The following is a 17529-nucleotide window of genomic DNA, read 5'->3' as shown; positions in this document are numbered from 1 at the left end:
ATGTGTAATATCATAATTATTGGCATTGTCCGTATTGTCTGTGCATGGGACATGTGTGCAGAGCGAGATTGACATGACTTTGAAAGCTCATTACAACTGTATTTGCCTGGGGAGATTCCCTCTACAGTATTTCTAGTTGTATACTGTATCACATCTCTGTGGACTGGGTTCAATATCTACGTTCCCCTCCATGGAATATCATGATTTCCTCTTAAAGATAAGATCAATGTCAATAAAAGTCATACTCTGTAAATAAAAATGCAGAGAGAACGATATGGTAACTAATTGTGTTCTCATGCTCAACTCTGGTTTCATTAAAAAGGTATATTGATTTTTCCTGAGATTCTCTAGAAGAGGTCAAAGTTACTGGCACAGAACAGAGTGTTTCCTTTAAGTATGTCGAAATGGTAGTTGATAAAGGTACAGACATTTTGCAATGGTCCAAGGGATTTTTGAATACTTCTTGCAGAGATGACATTACCAGGGTGAACTTCCTATGTAATAAGTCATGTGAACTTTAAACATTACCCTTCCAAAATGGAATTACTACAAATGCAAAGCTCCAGTTTCCCTTTCTTAAAGCAATAGTTTGAATACGATCTACTGGCAGAAAGGAACAACCAAAGCCATGTACACAGGGATAACTGAAACTTGTGTGATTGCCACACAGTTACATATTAAAATGATCACCGTGGCAGGTTGCCCTACAGAAGAAACTGAGAAATTGAGTTCTCCCTGTATGAGTGGATTTGGTTGCTCCTCTCGGTATTCAAAGTTGCTCTGTGACTTTTTGTTGTTGTTGTTGTTGTTGTTTATGACATGTTTTGTGAACACATTACATGATACAGTACACTCTCCAGGTACATTTGACAATGGGAGATTTATAATTTCCTCAATTCAAGAGAGCCTTCAGATGGTAGACAAGGCATTATGTCACACCAAGAAAAGGTAATTACCCATTTCCTATCATAATTAATTTTGCCAATGCTTCATGTCTGGATGCCCTTGAGAAAAAATGTAAGAGGGAACCACATTTTCCCCCATTTGACCCACTCCTCTTAATCACAGACACAATACACCCCACTCCCCGATGCAGATGTTAACATTTCATCGGAGAACGGAGCCTGAGACCCAAGAGATTTCCAGAGCTGCAGAGGTCTTTGAAACAAGTCTGCACATTTTAAAGGACAGAGCCAGCCGGAGATATAAAAGGGCTCTCGCTGAATCAGGTACATGTACTGCATAGTCGAATTTTGATTCAAATCATACTGCATTTGCATGATCTTGCTGTACTAGCCTTGTCATGGCAGTCCAAGGGCCACGTTTATACTTTGCTAAATTTGGCTAATCAAAGTTGTGATATAGTTAACCTCTCCAGAGTCCATTGTTGACATGGCAAGGAACAGCCAAGAGATTGAGGATCTGCACTCAACTTACAGTTAAATGTAAAAGATAATCTTTCGTATAGATGCTTGGATGTTCTTTGCAAAGGCCGTGCAGGAACCTAATTAGGATGTCTATTCCAGACTGTTTGCATTCATTAACTTAATACTGTCACTTCTCAAGAACTCCTGTCATTGGAGGATGTGGAGCTGATTGCAGACCTCTCAGGATGTCCTCCTCCCATACACCCTGCCACCTGTCACACCGATTGCCGATACAACAAGTATCGTTCCATATCCGGTGTCTGCAATAACAGGTATCTGGTCTCATTTCTGTCGTTTCATTGATTGGTGAGTAAAATGTCAACATATTGAGTCAGCAAAGCTGGATGTAGGTACATGGTGGGCAGCTTGAATTCAAGATACATGGTGGGCAGCTTGTCCACCCAGATCCCTTGAATTAGCCAGTGATAACTGAATGTTGAAGCCGATATTGTCCCTGCAAATCTTAGCTGTTTGCAGATAGAGCTGAAGTGGTTTGGTTAACTTAGCTAGTGTGATGATGAGAAACCTTTTGAGACCGGAAGACTTGTTTTAGCCCTTGGAGCTAATGCTGATACTTTAGCTTGACAGGCTAACAGTCTTGTTAACTGTTAGCCTGCAAGTAACACAGAATCAAATCCAGTTGGTCATACAGATATAGTGGCCTCCATACAACCCAAACGATGAACCAAATGATGAACAGTCAATATGCAGATGCACACCATTGTGGTGTGTGCATTAACATAGGCATGCCCCAGTAAACACAGTCATATCTATCCTTGGTTTTGCAATCATAATACGTCAACTTTAATTACTTTGAGAGACCAGTGTGGGTGAGGTAAACTAAATTGTCATCAGCTGCCTGAATTTGTGTACACTTATAATGACATAAACAGCTGCGGTCGCAGCATTGGTTGCCTGTATAGCCTGCAAGTTGATTCAACATTCCTCATCAGTGTTTTATGCTTAGTTCCTCACACAATAATTCTACTCTTAAAATACTTGTTTGTGACAAACTGTTACTTGTACTAGCACAAATTTGTTCTCTCTTCACACTCCCATAATTTATTTGCAAGATTCATCAACATCTTCTATTCATACTGTAGATGGAAATCAACTTAATTTATGGAATGCATCAGGTGTATTTCCTCCTCTCATCAAGTATATGAGGTCCCACAATGTCATTGCAATAAGAGGACCTTCAAAAGTCCACAACGAATTATACCATTGGCTAGAGGAAGAACAGTTAATCAGTTAAATTACAATAAATCTGCAATATGATCGTGCTAAGCAAGGAATTACATGAATGGACATGTACAAATTAGGTTTGTTTATAGAAATTTGAAGGACACAACACCTGTTACTTAGCCACAGGAACACCTTACAGAGTGGGTTAGAAAATGGTGGATTTTCCCTCATCTATTCAGAAAGAATTTGTTGTTACTTTAACTGACTTGACTACAAATTGAATCCCCTGGAGGCATGGGTCTCTGATATGTTTCTACTATGTTAATTTTCACCCAATCAGCACTATTTTTAAGCACCATAATTGGATTCTAATTCAAGCTTGCAAAAAACCTTGAGTGGTTGGCAAGTAAATTTGGGATGAAATGTGTGAGGTTGCAATCCAAGATGGCATACAGTACACACCTGTTTTCTATTATGGGATATTTTGTATATACTAAGACATGTTTTTCAGGCAAAACCCTCTCTGGGGAGCAGCCAACAGTGCCTTGGCCAGATGGCTTCCAGCAGACTATGAAGACGGAGAAAGACAACCCAAGGGCTGGAACCGTGGGCAACTCTATAATGGGTTCCAACTTCCTCTGGTAATCTCTAAAGTGTGAGACTGCAGGACGTACACCATGTTTGGGTTTAGAAATTACATTTTGATGCAGTCTCATAAAAAAGGGCCATTATTTTTTTGGGCATAATCTATTTTCTATTAAATAAACAGTATAGTTCATTGCATTCAAATAACTGCAGATATGTAAATAGTGTAATGATACTACTGCATTTGCATTCAGGAGCCAGGTGCAAAAATATTGATTATTTCTTATACAATAACATACATTATTTTCTATCTTCCATAGTAAGTTATTACCAAGTTTTTTGCTAACAGGAAGATTATCTTACTTGCATTAATATTCACATTTCAGCCAACTGGCTTATTTCGTTGAATCACAACAAATTCAAGTAATGAAGGAAATCCTCATTAAATATGTAACACACTACAGTACGTAGCCTACACAATCTGCAATTTGCTAACTGTATTACAGTTGTCATTGTCATCTTCATACCTCTATGAAACTACCATTTCTTTCAGTTTTCACTTTTGTTTTTTGAGAAAGTAGGCCATGTATTTGCCTGCCGGCATTGTGCATCAACTGATTTTGTAAAGATGAGACCATTCATTCATTATACAGTAGGTCATGATTATGAAGACACACAGTCATGGCTCACAGTCACCAAGACCATTTTTCAAAAAGGCTGGTGATCTAGGGATCCATTATAAGAGTATTTGTCTAGTCCTATGATTTCCCTGGAAATGACAGCAAATGAAGTTAAACTATAGTTTATGACATTGCAGTTCTGTGTTATATTTCCTCTATGAAAATGGGTGACCGCAACATATCACCAATTCTGAGTCAATGCTTCATGTTCTCACTGTATTAACAGGTACGGGAAGTCAGCAAGAAAATGATGCCAAGCACCAGGAAAGGAATTGTGCAAGATTATGCTTATTCTCAAATGCTGGTGGACTGGGGCCAGTACATAGACCATGACATATCCTTCACTCCTCAAAGCACAAGCAAAGCTGCTTTTTTGGGAGGACTGGACTGTTTGAGGACATGTGAAAACATAAATCCCTGCTTCCCTATTGAGGTAACCCCTCACATGATATGATTCTCCTAATCAATCACAGTTGTCTTTCTCTCCCTGTTATTGAGATTTCTTTCTTTTACATTCCACATTTTACATACATATTTTTGTGAAAGAAAGAAGAAATGTATTGCTGTTGTAAGAAGTACAATGGGAAAAGACAGGGTCCCCTGATTGAATTTTTGTCAATTCTAACTTGGTACTGAAAATGTCATTCTCAAATCAGCATATTTTACATTAGGCCTATAACTGGAATAATCTTTCAAAATCTAAATTGTAAATGTAGTGCTTCTATAATACATATACAGTCACCATGAATAAAATCAGTCTCAGTTGGACAAGTTTTGAAGCTCAAGCTACAGTATCTAATTGCCCCACATACAGTATGCCCTGCATTGCACTGAGCACAGGATGATTGAGTCAATCATTGTGTTTTCATCTGTATTTAATTGTTTAATCAGATGGATATTGAATTTCATGATTCTGACGCAGGTAGTGTTTTAATTTGGTTGCTATGACAGCTGGTCAGACTGTAAAGATAACTGCTGACTTAGAGGAGTTTCATATCCCATAGATAATTATGAATAGCATTTCTTATTCAAATATAGTCTGTCATTATTTTCTCTCTGACGCAGACACTCCCTCATGACATGTTGTCCAGGAACAAAAGCTGTCTGCCATTTTTCCGCTCGTCGCCCGCCTGCTTTGCTGGCAATGTGCAGGCTGCTGTGGCTGACATCAAACAAGTGCTACAGCGGCAACAAATGAACTCAATCACGTCTTTCCTGGATGCCTCTACTGTGTATGGCCACACCCTATTCTTACAGAGTGCCCTCCGAAACTTGTCAAGCTCTCAGGGTCAACTGGCCGTCAATTCTGCATTCACAGACCAAAGCGGCAGAGTGTACCTGCCTTTTGTCTCTAGCAGCCCATCTGCATGTTTTCAAAACCCAGCCGATCCCCAAGGGCAGAGGGTGGACTGTTTCCTGGCTGGAGACAGTAGGGTGAATGAGATCCTGCCCCTGTCAGCTCTGCACACACTGTGGGTGAGGGAACACAACCGTATAGCAGAGACCTTGGAGGACCTCAACCCCCACTGGAGCTCAGAGATCATATATCAAGAGACCCGCAAGATCATTGGAGCTCTGCACCAGGCAAGTCCCACTGTCTTTGATGGAAACTAGGGCTGTCAAACGTTTTAAAAAAAAGTAATAATAATAAGTAAGATAATCGTATTGTTTGCTGTGATTAATCACAAATTAATCACAATTTTGGTTTGGTCAAATTTAGCCCTAATTAAAGATGTTTTCAATGAAACAAACTCTACGTTGGGTTGTAGTTGTCTTACAAAGAAGAGAAAGCACAAAATAATAAGATGTTTTTATTAGCATCTTTTCAGCCAATAACAATTCAGCCAGGTGTGTACCTCTGTAATAAAGGTAAATTACATAAATAAGTAAAAACTATACGCTGGTAAAGTGATTGCATCACAATCAAAGAATACAATGAGAACAAAAATATCTGGAGACAAACACAGCAAGCTTGTATAATAAAGCTCCATAGGATACTATATATTTAAGATGGATTGTTCAGCATGATAAAATATTTGTATTTGATATTTGAGAAATGTGTGCTTACAAGTAACATGGCTAATGTGACCAGTCACTAGCTTAAACCATTTTTTGAAAATAAATCTTCTAACCTGCGCAAGTTAACACACTGTTTCTGGGATGATGAGGAAAGCGAAATAATGAAGAATATTCAATTATATTATGGTGGGAGTACATTTAGCAGCCAAATATTACCATTTCCATGTCAGTTTTGCTGCGTTGAATGTTTGTTTGGGTGTCTCCAGTGATACCAGTTCCACTATACCAGCGTATTCTCACTTGTATCTACTCCCCCATTTCCATGGTATTCAACATGACAAACTACTGTATACAATGGGGGTGGGATGCATGGATCTTCTCACCTGAGACCTACAACAACACAAATTCAAAGGGAATAATAAGTCCCCCATGTTTCTGATTTAATTACTGTAGTTTAGGAACAAGACTAACTGTCAAATCTCTTCAGCCTATGACAAGAACTAGGCCTACATCAAATTGTAAGGAGTGGGACATAGAAGACAAGTTATTCACGCTGGGCACAGACAGTGCACGGAACATGATTTGATCATGGATCACGCACAGTTTGCAAAGGTCTATTTCCCTCCGAGACAGCTTCAGCAATTGATGGTTGGGTTGAACAAGACGCTGCACATAATCACTGATCTCCAAATCACCTGCTGCAATCACCGAAGCTGTGCAGTGCCTTGCTGAGGCTGATCATCTCAAACAAAGAGAGTGGCTTTGAAAACCCCTTGGCTAAAAGCCACAAGGTTGTGGGCACTTTGTCAGCTTATCTGTTCCAATGATCTGTTCATGTGTCATTCTCCATTGTTGCACGTCGTAAATAAAATAAAAAATCAATGCGCAAGCTCAGTGAAAATAAAATAAAAAAGCGGAGCACGCTAAGGTGCATGTCTTCCAATCGGGAGATCCGTATCAGAACCTCTTAATCATAACATTTCATGATAGAACGTCAAGGAGTGACATTTTATGTCTGAAAATTAAAGAACATTCATGAATTAATTTCCAAATTATGTGTATATCTTTCAAATATAACTGCACAATGTCTCATGACAAAAAGTCACTGCCTGACCTCAGGCATGTGTTCTTTTCAAATTAATTGAAGCAGAAGAAGAATATAATGCATTTCCTTTCAGTGTAGAAAAGGCCAGCCCCACTCCATTCAAATCCAATCCTACAGAGAGAAACCTGTGCACACCTGTAACAGAGCTACCTGCCTTCCAACCAGGCAGCGTAATTCCATTGACACTCCCTTTCCTACTCTCTTCCTATTTAAAGTTCATTGTTTGAAAAAGTAGTTTTTTATTTTGATTTCAGTGGGTTGCATGCATGAAGTCGTAAGTGTGAACAGTGTATTAAGTCTTTTGTTTGTCTTTTTTTACTGTTGAAATTACATTTTTAGCTGTTATTTTGGTAATATGAAACAGTTCTAACTTTATATCGCATTGGGCCTTGTAATCTGTTTGCAATACTATTTCTAAATATGTATTAATTCATTCTCTAACAAATTTTGTAAGACATATTGCCACATTTCTTGTTGTTATTCAGTATATTTCCAATTGCCGCTTTTAACGTGTCTTATATATTCTTTTAATTGAGTTTAGCCAAACTATATGTTCCATGTGAACCATTTAAACCAAATCGTGTTATTTCAGTATTTGTGACATATCATCATAATATTTGCACTTCGCACATTTGCGGCATTTATGCAATCAATACATACATGAATTCATTTCCAAATAATGTGTATATCCCTTAAATACACATCATTCTACATTATTAGGTAGGCCTAAATATTGGGGGAAAGACAGAAATACTTTTTGTGTCACTATAGTGACAGGAGAGGGGCTAAATCCTGCTCATACATTTTGCTCCTCCCAGATAAACATTTTTTTAACTATACCAATAGTTCAACCAACCCCAAAGTTGTTGCAATGGGTCAGAAGGTGACACAGAACAACCTCATAAGAGGCTTCAATGTAAATGCTAAGTGGGATGCTTGGGACGACTCAACTCTGACCCCATTGAAATTGAGATTTCAAACGGTTAATACAGTTGTGGTCAGAAGTTTACATACACTTGTAAAGAGCATGTATGTCATGGCAGTCTTGAGTTTCCAATCATTTCTACAACTCTTATTTTTCTGTGATGGATTGATTGGAGCACATACTTCTTTGTCACAAAAAACATTCATGAAGTTTGGTTCTTTTATGAATTTATTATGGGTCTTCTGAAAATGTGACAAAATCTGCTGGGTCAAAAATATACATACAGCACCTTGAATTATCAATTTTGATGATGTAGAAAGTTGTGTCAATCAAATTTGCTTTGTGGCATGGCCTCTTAACTTCTTATGAGTCATTATGACTGACTACAGCTGGTGACTTATTTCAGTCATTTAAATAGGGCTCGTTTGATACACTCATTACAATAGGCAATAATAACCAGGTCCTTTATCAAAAGAAAAAGAAATGTTTTTCCTTGTATAGCTAATGTTAGAGGTTAACCTCTGCATTATCAAATTGCTCTGTGTCAGAACCCTGGAGTTTGAAATAGAAGTACAAAAAATGGCTTTTTAAAAGTGGTCTTTGGTCATTCATTACTCAATGCAGAACAGACTCCTTAAATTCGTTCTGCCTCAAAAAACAGACCTGATACAGTATGTGCACTTTTAATTGCAAAGTTTGCAAAGTTATGTAATTCAGTTCTTATCTTCTTCAAGAAGATAACATAATCAGTTTTGAATGTCAAAAGAGTATAACCTAAATGCTGCAGAGTTCTGCAGTCATCCTCAAGGTTAGAAGGTGTTATACACATGGGTACGTTTTCATATTTGAGAGGAAGTATAGTATAATATATGAGGAGCCTTTTATTTGTCCTTTTCCTGAAAAACATAAAAATATAAAATATCTGTGTAAACCCTATTGCATCCTGAAAGCTTTAACCAAGTTTTGTTTCAACATTAGCAGCATGATTTTTAATTGGAAACAATGTATCGGTAATGGAATAAAGCAATTGGGAATCAGCCATTAATATTCAGGGATGGCATATTTTCTTTTTCTGATACTTGTGTCATAGAAAGACACTAATCTTGATAGTGATAGAAGACTTATCAGACACTCATTAACATAAACCCAATAAAAACAGCTTCGCCCACCTGTCCTGGATAGACACAAAGTAAGCTGAAAGGAATTGTCTTTATGTTATTCTATCTTTAAAAATACCATTTGAGCGCACAATCACAAAGAGAGGCAATTGTGTTTTTGCTGTACAGGGTTATACAGAGGAATACAGTATAACCCTGACATGTGCTTAGGAATCACTCAGACCACTGAGTCAGACTACTAAAGCCTTTTGTCCCTCAGCCATCCCAGTTGGATCAAAGTAGCATTAGACTGGTCAGAAAAGGATCTATAAGGCTAAATGCAGCCCAGGCCCCATCAATCTAAATAATAATAATAATAATACATTCAATTTGTATAGCACTTTCTCATGGACTCAAAGCACTTTACATGTGAAAAATATGAAAATAAAAATATAGGAGGGCAATCACAGAACATACATAACATGAAGCCCTATACATTAAAAGCCTGCCTGAACAGGTGGGTTTTTAGCAAGATCTTAAAAGAGTCAAAACTGTCAGCAGCTCTGACATTGGGGGAGAGCATTCCACAGGCAAAGAGCAGGAGATGAGAAAGCTTTGTCACCCATAGGCAACGTGGCAACATGGGTCTGACGTCTTGTATAAGAGAAGTAAAAATTAGCAACTCAAAGGGGTCATTCCATGTAATATCAACAAGCCATGACACCCACCATCTCAGATTGTTCTGAGAGTATTCCTGCATTATTATTTTGTAGAAATAGTTTTATCCCTGATATGTTGTATTGAATGTGACATAAATAAACTGTTCTAACTTTAATTATTTACTCTATATGTTTAAATCATTATCATTTCAATGTAAAGTTGTAAATTCAATAAAACGTCCATACTTTATTCACCTAATAGGACACCGCCATCTAGTGGACATACTCTGATACTATTGTACTGTATAATGGGACATTAGGCACACAACTTCAATGATTAATACCTTTGGACAGGCCAACCTCCAAATTACCCGATTAACCAGAAATACATTACATAACATAGTATGAAGAAACAAAACTCCAAGCTGCAGCTTCATATTACTTGTCAGCCATAGAGAACTGATATTCCTTACTGGCCAGTAAAATGTTCAGAAGAAAGGGTTTGGAAGGTTCATCGGTGACTTTTGACCATTGTTTTAGATTCCTCATATCTTAGTCATTATCAGATAGGACTTGGGTCCAAATTGGATTTGGGGTTTGAATTCTATTCAATATTATATGATTCCACAAAATAAAAATGGCCAATTTGGGTACAATTAATTAGTTTACTTTTTATGGATGAAACTATCTGTACTTTTATACTCTGTTTCTATCTACAAAAAACATTTCAGGACAATGTGAGATGGAGGGTTTCGAAATCATCTTTTATTCATTGATTTGACATGGAATGACCCAAAGGCAATTGTTTTGACTAACTAATTTCTCTATAGCTGCTAAATTCTGTTTCCTCTGAATAGTGAGGTCGCCAGCCACACTAGAGCTTCATGCCACTAAATGTGAGAAGAGCAAGGCTGCACTGCAACGTTTCTGGTGTGTGTGTGTGTGTGTGTGTGTGTGTGTGTGTGTGTGTGTGTGTGTGTGTGTGTGTGTGTGTGTGTGTGTGTGTGTGAGTGTCAGTGTGAGTGTGTGTGTGAGTGTGAGTGTGAGTGTGAGTGTGTGTGTGTGTGTGTGTGTGTGTGAGTGTGTGAGTGTGTGCACGCATGTGTGGGTATGGTAGGCTGTTTGTTGATATTCTGGTGGTGAACCACGGCCTTTATAAATAGCGATGAGGGCAGATGAGATTTTCGGAGGTGAACCACAGGGGTACAATCATATCTCTGAGCTCAGGATATTCCAAAATACCATCTCCAGGGAATATTTTTCAGTTGAATGTATACACCGTCGAAGATGACTTGGGCAGCACATTAAAGTTCCTTCTTATCAACTGAGATCATTTGAAACCTGAGGGTAACCTATTCCACCCTAAACTGTTGGAAATTAATGCTTCTCATATCTCAAAATTATAGATTGCAAGAGTTGTTTTGTTGTATGTTTTTCCTTTTTTGGAATATACAGTATCTAAAGGTCTATTCTTTGCTTTTTCTGTTGTTTTTCTCTCCCAGATTATAACCATAAGGGATTATGTTCCAAAAATCATTGGAAGAGAGGCTTTTGATCTTAGCATTGGTCCCTATGGGGGTTATGATCCAACTACAGACCCTTCAGCCTCCAACGTGTTTGCTACTGCAGCGTTCCGATTCGGCCATGCCACTATACCCACGGTTCTCAGGAGACTCAACGAGAGCTTCCAGGAACACGATCGCTTCTCCTCTTTGAGCCTGCATAACACTTTCTTCAGTCCTTGGAGATTAGTCAAAGAAGGTCGGTATTCTCTCATGATGTCTACTCTTGGAACTAGTGCACTATGGCATACTAAATACAGACTACACAGTTGGGTAACACTTTATAATAACGCCAATTTATACGCCGTTTAGAAACCATTAATAAACAAGTGTACAGTAAACATGTTGTAGCGCCCCTCCATAAAAGGAGAGTGATGGAGAATCCTGCGAATGACGTTTATTCATAAACCTTTTACTATGATACTCTGGTTGTCACCTGTTGTCACCTCAAAATGTCAACTTTATTCTTTAAAAACTTTTTGACTTTATTCTCAAAATATTTCGACTATATTCTCAAATTTTAATGTCAACTTCATTTGAAAAATAATGTTGAATCACTTTATTCTTGAAATTTCAAGATTTTGAGTATTAACCATGCAAAAGAAATTAATACTCTAATACTCGTCCATACATGTCAGCTTGTGACAGAGTAACTATGTTAGAACACCTTTTATATCTTATTTAGGACAAAAGTGCATGCAGCTAATATTTATTGTAAATGTAAATTTACTTCTAGTATCTAGAAAATGTCATAAGATTCACATTTGTAGCACATGATTCTGATAATAAGATAAAGGCTCATATACTGTATGTATGGTTGTATGGTTATAACAAGTATGCATTATACCACTTGGTTTAATTCCATTGGAATTCCATTGTTTATGGCATTGTGTAGATTGCTGCTGTTTTCCACTATAAAAGGTGGACTAGAGCCCGTGCTACGAGGTTTGTTGGGAACACCGGCAGCTGCAGTGACTACTGACAAGCTACTGACAGAAGAGCTGACTGAGAAGCTGGTGGTACTCAACATTCCAGAGGCCTTAGACCTGGCCGCACTCAACCTACAGCGGGGCCGAGATCATGGACTTCTAGGTCAGACATAACATCTCTCTAACACACATAATCTTATTTCTGTGGACCATTCAGATTCAGACCAGATTCTCTTTTATGATAATGACAAACGAAACAATATCATAAAACAAAAACATCAAGGGCTCTATTTTCAGCTGGCGCAATATTTGGATGCAAGTCCAAATACAGGTGTATTGGCAATTTGTGTCGGCGGTAAGAGGTGAAATTACCACAGCACAGGAGCGCTGTCTCGTCTGCGCTCAGATTAGCGAAGTAGTAGTAATAGAGGCATGTTCATGACAATGTGCAGGTCATATACCCTCAGGTGCGCTGAACAATTCTGGCCTTGAAAATAGCACAAATATTTCAGACACCCCCCCTAGTACCATCGTCAATGATTCTGCCAAAAACAAAACAGTGTAACAATGTTGTTATAAAGTCATAAAGATAACATGAATTGCAGAGGGGAGCAAGATTGTCTGGAATTATTATCTTTGTTTTAGTGGGGTACCAGGCTTTCTCCACTGCAGCCCCCCCTCTTGGGAACACTCTCCCAAACCACAATCCAGCACACTCTCCTCCTTCAAACAATCCTCTTAAAACCCATCTTCTTAAACTTGCTTTTAATCTTTAACTATTTTTTATTGTTGATTTGAAGTAATTACCACATTTTTTAAAAATTATGTCTACATTTAAAATCTGTTTAAAACGTGTTTTTTTATGAAAGGGCCAGCATAATGAAGCACATTATCATTATTTTCCAGGTTATAATGATTGGAGGATGTTCTGTGGACTCAACAGGGTAGATACACAAGAGGATTTCAGAAAGGTTGTAAGGGACGCGAGTGTTGTTGTCAAAATAATGGAACTGTACAAACACCCAGATAACATTGACCTGTGGCTGGGAGGACTGGTGGAGGAACCGCTGCATGGCTGTAGGACTGGTCCTCTCTTTTCATGCTTAATTGGAAAGCAGATGAGGATGCTTCGAGATGGGGACAGGTCATTTTTTTTATGCATTTGCATGTTAAATCACAGTATATATTATACCGAAATTAGGGAGAGCGGTACTTGCTTAAATAATAATAATATATATATATTTTTTTTTTTATTTTTTTTTTATGGTGCTATTTAAAAATCTTATATTCCAAAAATCCCCCCCAAAAATTGCACTTTTGCTTGCATCATTACATCTGGTCATTACTGTACCACATAACTGCCACCTACAATACAGGCACAATACAGGTGGATGCAACTTGAATAATGGAGGCAAAATCTCTTTCAGATTTTGGGAAAATTAAACCCCATCACAGAGACCAAAAAGCACCTAAACAATTCAGAAACATATTTTCTTTGTCATAATCCAAAATCAAAATCCATAACTTGAAATGAGTGAAATCAGAGGTAATCATTGTAATTCTTCAGATAATGTTGGATTGATTATATCTTGTAGTCAGTTACTTTTTTATTGTTTCAGGTACTGGTGGGAGAGAGAGGGTGTGTTTACACTGCAACAGAGGGCAGAGCTTCACAGGCATTCTCTGTCTCGTGTCATCTGTGACAACAGTGAAGTAAAAGAGGTCCCCTTTGATCCCTTCACTTTTGAGAAATACCCAGATGGTTTTCTTTCGTGTGACGATATCCCATCGATGAGCTTGGATGCCTGGGGAGAGGATCCGAGCAAAGGTGTGACAAGTCTGCTCTCTCATTTATAATGTGTATTAAATCAAGGGTGCTGGAAATACTTGGTGCTAATCTAAGTGTCGGTAACTTCTTTGTGGTGCTTAACAGTGGCCACTTCTGGACACAAATTACAAAAGCAATCATGAAGCAACAGTAGCATTGGTGGCTCAAATATAGGATGTATACTAACTGAAGAGTTTTTTCTCATGTCCCATCAACCCAGCAGCCATAACACCCTGCATCCCTCGGTTGCCTTGTCTCAAAAGCTAAGCAAGGTTGGCTTTGGTTCATCCTAGAATGGGAGATCAAAATGAACTGCTCGAGAGATTCTGAGCCTTCATTAGCTCTATGGACATATAGGCCTACTGTAGATGCTTCAGAAATCACATACGGAAATGTATACCTTATAAAGGGTGATATAACAGGTCATTTTATCTACAGCTTTATGAAATGTGACATAGCCCTATTATCTCCCCTTTTACAGCATGGCATTTGCTTAGAAATGATTTGTGAAACTTCTATGTATCCAGTGTGGCCATCATACCACTTTAAATAAAGTATACCTTAAATGTTTTAATGAAGCCTTCATAAACATAAGAACGATCCTTCAAATATCACATATATGCTAATTCATACTTTATAGAGGTTGATATAACAGGTCCTTATATTATGTCATGATATATCATTAACTTAGAAATGATTTGCTAAACTTCTATGTAGTCCTTACAAAATGGTTTATGATGGCTTCATTAAGCCTCTAAAGGTATACTTTCTTAAAGTAGGACTCAAGTTAACATTGAGTATAGAGCAATGTTTGAAATACCTCAATTTATCTTGTTTAAATTCCAGACTTGATACACTGTGGTTCACCAGGAAAGATTCAGAATGGCGATTTTGTATTTTGTTCCACATCTGACAAATTGGTCGCTTCATACTCCTGTTACCATGGTTTTAGTTTAAAGGGTGCTGCTGAAATTGTCTGCACGGAAAGTGGCTGGAGCAGTCAACCCCCTCAATGTAGAGGTACGTGACTCCTTTTATTATCCAATGTATCTCTTAGGGGTGCATTTGTAGCAGACTTTACAGTTTGTTATCCTAACCTAAACAGAATTAGTTAATAAATCACTTATAACCAGTTTATTATTCAATTATAAACCATTTACAAACAGTTATAACTCATTAGTTTAGATTATTCGATATTCACTTGGTGCTTGCCAAATAGGAGCCAGTTATTAATGCTTTATAAATGCACTTATAAATGCTTCAAAAACTAACCCTGATGTGAAATCATGCAACAGTATTTGCAAGGGTTGCACAGTCATTGCACAGTTGGGAAAGTTATTTCCTGCATTGTGTGGATGATTCGGCTGGCACCAAACCAATTCACCACATCTTTACATACAGTACAATGTGAAGATCTCCCAAAGTACAGTACAGCTGTCACCATGTTTTTTGCCCATACTTGAAATCCTGATGTCGTTGTCAACACGTTGTTCATTTAAACATTTCCACTATGCAGGTTCCCAGATTTTATTTGTTGATATAACTATCCACTACTTACCCCCTTCTCTGTGTTTACCAATGTGTGGGTAGTGCTCTGAGCTGGTTTGGGTTAATCAATAAGTAGAAAATAAGGAAAAGACATGCTCGACTTTAAGTTCAGTTTTGATGAAAGTGTCTTTGGGTGCTGTATAGCCCAGGGTTGATCCAATAAGTAAATAATACAGCCTGAACCCTCAAATAGAAAAATAAATTATGGTTTATTGCATAATCAGCATAGTCACTGTGGAGGCCTTTCAACATCTATACTCTAAAATATTCAATTGTGTAATCCAGCCTAGTTGGTGCTTTGCTGCCCCCTAATGGTACCCATGGTGCAATATAATTGATATGATATAATTGTGGGAGTGTGGTGTCACATGCCGGCACCTGCCAAATCTGTTGGTTTAATCATATATGGCCCATGTAAACTAATGCAAATGCAAATCAACTGAAAAAAGCCATACACTTGTGTGATTTATTTTCTTGTGGCTTAGGGTACATATGCCCTCCATAAGAAAAAACATTGAATTAAATCTGAGAATCTCTACTTTGACCACATATTAATTGTTCGATTTCAAATCCAAACAGTTGTAATATAGAGTTAAAAGAAGCAAAATGCTAGCTCCAATACTACTAATATGGAGGGCACTGTATTTGGCATTCACCTGTTGCAGAAACTGAGGTTTTTTAGAGTTTAGGATGACATCTATTATCCCTGAAATGTTGGTACTTACAGATGCAGCCATAATTTGATAGGCAAGGTTACACATCGCAACACTGATAATCGCATTCACTATAGTAAGAAAGAGATGTGTATTATAGGTTAGTTGATTCAATTTGTGTGAAAGACAAGATAAAAAAGGCACTCCCTCTGGAGTGGGAGAGGGAGTGTGTGAATGAGATAGGTAATGAATTATCATTTGTATGTTATGCCTGTTTGTTCTTTTCCCCAGAAAACTAAGGCGGTTGTGCAGGAGATCCTCCATGAAGAAAATTCAGGATTCTAACCAATTGTGCCATCCTGGTCTCCCCGATCTATTCTTACTTGCCTGTTATTATTCATTTGTTTTCAGTCCTGCAAAATTGTCCTTGCATTGTCATACATAAAAGCATGTTTCAATGTGTTTGTTTACAAGTAATACAATTGAATGTCCATAATGTATCAATTAAAAAAAATCAAGAAAACCGTTTTAAGAGCTTGCAACTTAATTCAACCATGAGTGCTCTTACCTATTTCAGCATCACTTATCCCAGTTTTGATCACATTCTGTCCATCATCTGAGATTCACACTGACACAGTGCACTAAACTAAAAAAATGTCTGGACATTTAATTCCCCCTTCACTTTCCCCCACCCATTTTTAGCCTTACTGTTCTCCCTCTATATCAAACCTGCTCATCATAAACCTGGAGGGAAATCTCAATTAATTGATACACAAATCTTTGTCCATTTTGCATTTGGAAGCATTTGCCCAGGGAGGGATTTTGTATCATGGGTGCTGTTAAGAATGGTTGAATGTAGAAAAAAGTCAAAGGTGTGTACTGTTCTCATCCTTCCTCAGCATGTCTTTGATAAGACCCTGGACAGATGGGTGGACACCAGCAAGCTCAAGGGGGAGGTATTCACTTTTAACTGTAATTTCTAAAGCAGTTGTATTTCTTTCTTTAACGTTTTCCTATTCAGGTTAGTCTCATTGAGCTGAGTTTTATACAAGACAGACTTTGTTTATATTTTTCACGGAGCAACCACCACTTCCCCCTTTGGCTCCTCCACCAACAACAGCTATTCTGAGGACGGCCACCCTGAACATGGCACGACGTTATCCCTCTTTTCTATTGCCTTTCACAGACCCACTTGTGTCCTGGAGTACTGAATGTTACAGACACAGGGTTGTGCTCATAATCATATCCATGGCAGGGGAGGCTGGTGGAGGTAGAAATCGGAGGACGGGCTCATTGTAATGCATGCAACGGAATGAGGAATGGTATC

The 17529-nt window shown here is 38.0% G+C and overlaps 1 protein-coding gene across 1 annotated transcript; it reads left to right on the top strand.

Moving 5' to 3' along the window:
• Positions 1–404: 404 nt before the first annotated feature.
• Positions 405–16585, top strand: tpo (thyroid peroxidase; the record flags this gene model as incomplete). The annotated part of the gene is made up of 11 exons (XM_083684111.1): positions 405–420; positions 1567–1699; positions 3124–3253; positions 4104–4310; positions 4943–5461; positions 11185–11443; positions 12166–12336; positions 13080–13317; positions 13793–14001; positions 14872–15021; positions 16494–16585. The coding sequence occupies 11 exons, from the start codon at positions 405–407 to the stop codon at positions 16499–16501; spliced, it is 2040 nt and encodes a 679-aa protein (XP_083540237.1). The 3' UTR covers positions 16502–16585.
• Between the last annotated feature and the right edge of the window lie 944 nt (positions 16586–17529).

Source organism: Argentina silus (assembly GCF_951799395.1).
Source record: "Argentina silus genome assembly, chromosome: 13".
In the NCBI taxonomy this organism is placed as follows: Eukaryota; Metazoa; Chordata; class Actinopteri; order Argentiniformes; family Argentinidae; genus Argentina; species Argentina silus.
The sequence above is the reverse complement of the archived record's forward strand: the minus strand, read 5'-3'. Positions and strand labels throughout refer to the sequence as shown.